The sequence below is a fragment of the Mangifera indica genome, chromosome 3, assembly GCF_011075055.1.
Source record: "Mangifera indica cultivar Alphonso chromosome 3, CATAS_Mindica_2.1, whole genome shotgun sequence".
Classification (NCBI taxonomy): domain Eukaryota; kingdom Viridiplantae; phylum Streptophyta; class Magnoliopsida; order Sapindales; family Anacardiaceae; genus Mangifera; species Mangifera indica.
The window spans coordinates 17,927,505-17,933,504 of NC_058139.1; the positions used below are offsets into that span (position 1 = coordinate 17,927,505).

General features: G+C 35.3%; 2 protein-coding genes across 2 annotated transcripts; one reads left to right on the forward strand and one right to left on the reverse strand.

Moving 5' to 3' along the window:
- Positions 1 to 2,308: 2,308 nt before the first annotated feature.
- On the forward strand, positions 2,309 to 3,316 carry LOC123210140 (major allergen Pru ar 1-like). Its single transcript, XM_044628363.1, has 2 exons — positions 2,309 to 2,679; positions 2,781 to 3,316. The coding sequence occupies exons 1-2, from the start codon at positions 2,496 to 2,498 to the stop codon at positions 3,077 to 3,079; spliced, it is 483 nt and encodes a 160-aa protein (XP_044484298.1). The 5' UTR covers positions 2,309 to 2,495; the 3' UTR covers positions 3,080 to 3,316.
- A 111-nt stretch (positions 3,317 to 3,427) lies between these two features.
- LOC123210141 (major strawberry allergen Fra a 1-2-like) lies at positions 3,428 to 4,287 on the reverse strand. The gene is made up of 2 exons (XM_044628365.1): positions 3,959 to 4,287; positions 3,428 to 3,850 (listed from the first exon to the last, which is right to left on the reverse strand). Exons 1-2 carry the CDS (start codon positions 4,251 to 4,253, stop codon positions 3,555 to 3,557), a joined length of 591 nt encoding a protein of 196 aa, XP_044484300.1. The 5' UTR covers positions 4,254 to 4,287; the 3' UTR covers positions 3,428 to 3,554.
- Between the last annotated feature and the right edge of the window lie 1,713 nt (positions 4,288 to 6,000).

Sequence of the window (6,000 nt, forward strand, 5' to 3'; positions counted from 1 at the left end):
AATTTTGAATTAAAAATAAAGTGACATTCAATCACATAATGACATATCATATGTGTATTTAAATTATATACAAAAAATATGTATATATAATATTACTTGTTTTGATTAATATCTTGAGAGGTGGATATATTAGCTTGATTGCAGTGCTTGAGACTTACTTGATGCACCATCGAAAATAGAGACATGTTAAATTATGTGATGAATCAATGGATTTTGTGTAGAGACAAAATATGATGCAAAAATAGCTTGAAACTTGTGTTCTAACATCATGCACAACCATACCAAGGATAGGCGTGACCGCAGGATGCCTAAAATAGTGTTATCTTAAGCCACGTACGGTCGTGCATGAAGGTAGGCATGCTTGTACATGCGAAACCTATAAATTTGTGAAAGGTTTTTCCATGATCGTGCAGAGGACATACACTGCCAATTGATGATTCATGGACTAGGACATTGGGTACACCTTTACAACTAGTGTGCATGATCGTACGTAGGGCATAATAATGATAATACCCCTAGGAAGTACATAGGTCAAAAAAATGTTAAGTGTTTATAAATAGCCTAGGCACGTTGAATGCCCATGGACTTGACCATGTAGGCTTGTGCATACCTGTAAGTGAAGTCATAATGAGGAATGAACGAGGAAGTAAGTCGTGTGTAGTTAAAAGAAGATGTATATGCTTATGCATGTAACTGTGCATGCCCGTACATTGTATGTATAAGCATGTATCCTCATGAGAGGCTGGCGGTATATATAGATGTTCATGTACACTTGTACGCTCAATAATGTACGCCTGTGCATGTTCTTCAATGAATAATAAATTTAAAGTACATATGCAAAGAGTTAATGGGTTGTCTTAAAAGATATCACGACTTCCAAGATATGTAATAGTACCTATTGTGCCCAAGAAAGAGTTAATATTTAATGCACAAGATATGAGTAGGGTGAAAGCTAAGGCGAGCTTGAGGTGATTCTATGGCTCAAAATCTATGCATGCTTATCATATCTTAGGATCGTTACAAGGGGGAACTATGAGTTTATACTCCTTATATAGCTTGTAGGAAGACATGCTTGTAGTAAGACACTATACCTACAGTAAGGTATCTTGCTCACAATAAAACCTAGTTTTAATTCAACAGTTCACAGTGGTGTAGGTGAGTGGATTGCACAGTGATGCTCACATGACCAAAGTGTAAAATCCTTGTATTAATCTAGTCTGATTGGCCAGTTACAAATGAAGAGGTATTTTCACTTAAACAAGCAAGAATGATGTGGTCACATCAATTTAGAATCTGAAGTCTTTCTTTAGTGAACAAACGAGATTTAGATAGTCTCAAGAGTTATGATATGGAGCTTCGAGGTTCTTGAGTTTATAGATCAGAATAGTTTCACTAATTTCATTTTAATGAGAGTTTAGATGTACTCTTGATAATCGAGTTACAGTGGATCAAACTAAGGGTATCTTATAAAAGTTAGTAGAGTCTCTTATTTACATATAATAATAGTATATGTGTGAAATTGAGCACACTACCTTGAAGACATGATATGTGTAATATTCATTATAAAATTTATATTTTATTATAAAATGTTATACATGAATCTTTAATAACATATAAGAAGTCTTGGGTCTCCTACTACATTGTCAGTAAATAAGTTTGAGATTCAGTTTATAAAACTTGAGTTTTTTTGACCTTAGTAGATGTGATATGGGTGAAAGATGCTTGCAGAGGCAAAACAGAGGAACAAAGAGGCAATGACAATATTTTTCATTTCCAAAATCATTTTGGTTGCTAGAATCTCACAGTTCATAGAGATGCAGTGCAAATAGGAACAGATTGTAACATCATAGAATTATGAGAAAGACAAACCCAAAATATAAGGAAAATTTAGCAGCCACGCAGGAGCATGAAAGATATGAAAACTGCTACATCATTACTGGGTATTCTATTTCACTAGGACTAAAATAAATAATCTTATTCCAATTTAACATTTAATTTCCAGTAGATAATCTCTAGAAACTAAAATTCTACTTCAACGTCTGCGGTCTTCAGTCTGCATCGGCTTTTTGTTGTCTTTTCCTCTACAAAATTGGCCACTTGCTCAAGTTTTTGAAAGATAATATGAGAATTTTCATATTCGTCAAACATTATAATAAACGGAAGTTTTACGTCCAAGTTTATATCAAACATCAGTTGGGCAAATTTGAAAATTTAATTATTCTATAATTTGGTTGACTTCAGTCTTGTGATGGGGCATATTTAAGCATTCAACTTTTGAACTAGCAGTTTTGTTTTTTCTGCTCAAATTTGAAGAGTATATGCATTCTAGAATTGTGACCAGTCCATATAGGGTGCTTTGAAGGTGTTGAACTGTAGACAAAAACTCTATATATACCCTCCAGTTGTCCTTCATCTCCACAAACTCAAAACTACCCTCATTCAAGCCAATCTTCTAGACTCCTCGGTGTATTTCTGTTTTTTGAAGAAAAAAAGAAATGGGGGTTCTTCACCATAACTCAGAGACGACAACAGCTGTAGCTCCATCTAGGATGTTCCAGGCTTTCATCCTTGATTCTCACAATCTTCTCCCAAAGTTGGCGCCACAATCATTCAAGAACATCGAGTTAATTGAAGGCGATGGAGGCGTTGGCAGCATCAAGCTAATAAACTTCCCTGATGGTCAGTCCTGTTAATAAATTGTTCTTAGCGGATGTATTTCTTTTTATTCTTTAACAATTACATGAACAGATGGCAATTTGATTTAATTATGTGATTGACAGGAAGTTACTACAAGTATATGAAGCACAGGATTGATGTACTCGACAAAGAGAACTTTGTGTGCAAGTACACTTTGATTGAAGGCGATAGTTTGGGGGAGAAGCTTGAATCAGTTGTGTACGAGGTTAAATTCGAGCCTTCTGGCAACGGTGGAAGCATTTGTAAGGTGGCTAGTGAGTACCACACAAAGGGTGATCATGAAATAAAAGAAGAAGTCTTCAAGGCGAGCCAAGAAAAAGCAGCTGAATTGTACAAGGTTGTGGAAGCACATCTCTTGGCAAACCCTGATCTCTATGCCTAAGGTTTAAAGCCTTATCACTCTAAACCAATTTCCAAATTGGTTACTATTAAGGATTTTGTCGTACTGTGATATTTTCCTTTCCTTCTGCTTTATTTTACAGTAGTGTGATTTGAATGTCAGCTTGAAGCCTGATGGCTAGAGTTCGTTGAATAAATTTGTACTCATTACAAGATGTTTTCTAGAAAATTGCCCTCCTCTCATACATATTAATAATATTCCCAGATTCATCTACGTAAATTATTCTTGATGTAATGTCAAAATGGTGCATTTGGTCATGATAGATAGATATCTTAACAAGAAGCTTTTTATATTTATTTGTGAAATGATACAATACAGACTCTTAAAAATTACAAGCCGGTTGACCCAAAGCCTTATTAACGATACATACTCTTTAATCTAGTGAAAATTACATGCCACACTTGACCCCAAGCCTTATTAACCAAAACACAAATCTGAACATATAATATTGGTAACTTTAATAGGCATCAGGATTTGCCAAAAGGTAGGCCTCAGTGGCCTTGAACAATCCCGAAGACTTTTCTTTGCCAGCTTTGATTTGCTCTTCCGTAATCGCAAAGTTCCCAATGGTATAGTACTTGCTTATGCTTTTGCAGATGGATCCACCGTCCGCAGAAGATGCTAACTTAATCTCATAGGTGATTTTCTCTAGTGATTTCATCAATGCATCACCCTCAATCACGCTGTAACTGTAGATGAAATTTTCTTTGTCTAATGCTTCAACCTTATGCTTCACATAGTCAAACTGGCTTCCTGCAATTGACAATAAGCAAGTAAAATTATCAAGCATTTGTTACATTGCATTCATGTTATTTACAAATATATGACACGAGGATTAAGTGATTATAGTGTAAAACAAACCCTCGCCAAAAGTAATCTTCTTGATACTGCCAGGCCCTCCATCTCCTTCAATAAGCTCAACAGTTTTAATGGCCTGTGGCACGATCTTGGGGATGAGTTTGTCACCATCAAGGATAAGGGCGTTGAATATCTTAACTGGGGGGATTTTCGTAATCACCTCCATTTCATAAGTAAACACACCCATTATGATTTTTATGTTTATAAAATATTGAAAGGAGAAAAAGGAAGGTTGATTAGTTCTTGGGAAGTTATAATGGTGAGAGATCAATGAAATTGAGGTCTTTTTTATATACATACTGAGTTCTCAGTTTCCCTGGGAGATGGAAGAAAATTTAGGCAACTTTTATTGGATACTGCCAATGATAATATCAATAGTTCTTCAAGTAAAGTAATTGCATAAATTGATTCCAAGTTTTGTACTACGCTGCATCTTTTTCTGAATAGCTAACTGGAATTCCAGAATGATGGCACAAAGAAACAAATTTGGGCATCAAAGTGAGTAGTCCATGTTAAACATAGTTATTAATAGAGAAAACAACTATTTCTCACTCAAGTTTTAGCTCAATCTCGAAAATACACTCTTGACAGATGAAAAATCCAACTGCACATCCAAATAATCCAATTTCCTGAATCATGTGTTTGCTGTCCCTTTCTTTTGGAAATCAGCCGATTCTCAACAGGACCAACCATTTTCGAAGATGATAATATGGTAATTTTCTTAGTCAGTCCACAATTGACGGTTTGACTATTCATTTTGAATGATTTTTTCCCCTAAACAACTGGGGTTGCATTGTACAAAATTGTGAAATTGCATCTTGTTAATGTTCAATTACAAGATCTATATCACCAATTACCAGCCAACACAGGCAATTACTCAATTGAAAACAGAGAAATAAAGCAACAAAAGAACAATATACTTCGTTTGGGCTCCAAACTCGAAACCCTATATCCAATGCAGAGGATAATCCTCTAGTCAGTTCACTAATTAACCAAATAGCATTTATAAGTTACAAAATACACTTAAGAATCTAATCAAGAACTGATATTACCAATTCTACACAGACCAACAACAAACTGGAGAATAGACGACCTCACCGGACCCTAGACGACAACCTGATGATGCAAGAACCAAGAGTTCTCACCAGTGCATAGCAAACTCTCACAGAGGAAGCGAACTGAAAGTAAGCAAGGAAGGGAGTTGGGTAATTTTTATGCAATATACATTTTGAAGAGAAAAGGAATAAAAATAATTAAGGATTAAGGCCTGCCAAATTACCTTCTTGCCCCTTCATGCTCAGATGACTAATTAACCCTTACTAACTTTACAAAATTACACTAATGCCCCTAGTTCAAGTTCAAGACACAAATAACAAACTTCACCTTGGCTTTAACTTGACACTTGACTTATGACATAGACAATTACCCTCTGCAAAACTCTATGTAAGTGGAGATAATAATTCTAGGATTATAGAAAATGCATACTTGAATTGCAATATGCACATTCTTTGGTGATGTTTAATGACCCACACATCCCGATTAATAATCCACAACACAATTTGCCCTTTTGTCTTTTTGTATTCTATGGTTTTAGGGTTTTGGTCTTTTGTATATTTTTTGCAAGGAAGAGGAGAGACTCAAAAGTTGCGTAACTTCTGTATTTTAATACCAAGCAGTAGTTGGGATTTCAAACTTTGAATCCTAATTGTTGCTAACTCACATAACTGCCAAGGACAGATAGGTAATTTTAATTGCAAGGTTATTTAGATATTTCAACCCTAATGGATCGAGTTAACCTATCATGGGTGGACTGGATCCAGTATCTCCCACTTATACATGATGGGTGATCCAAACCAAAACTTTTCCATAAGAATCCTAAAGAACATAACAACTCATATTGACAAATATGTCGTGTGATCTTACGAGCAATCTACACTTGGGAGCTAATTTACTGCATTTGTCAAGAATAACATAGTCGCTTCAACCTAAATAAAATGATAAAATGTTAGTCTTGCAGCACTCAAAACTCACTTGATAACACTAGC

What these genes read in the sequence shown, in the direction of transcription:
- LOC123210141 (XM_044628365.1), bottom strand. Translation starts at nt 4,253, where the DNA reads ATGTATATAAAAAAGACCTCAATTTCATTGATCTCTCACCATTATAAC. An exon ending in GAAGATTACTTTTGGCGAGG is followed by an intron (nt 3,851 to 3,958) that starts GTTTGTTTTACA and finishes TGTCAATTGCAG; the next exon opens with GAAGCCAGTTTGACTATGTG.
- LOC123210140 (XM_044628363.1), top strand. Translation starts at nt 2,496, where the DNA reads ATGGGGGTTCTTCACCATAACTCAGAGACGACAACAGCTGTAGCTCCA. An exon ending in GCTAATAAACTTCCCTGATG is followed by an intron (nt 2,680 to 2,780) that starts GTCAGTCCTGTT and finishes TGTGATTGACAG; the next exon opens with GAAGTTACTACAAGTATATG.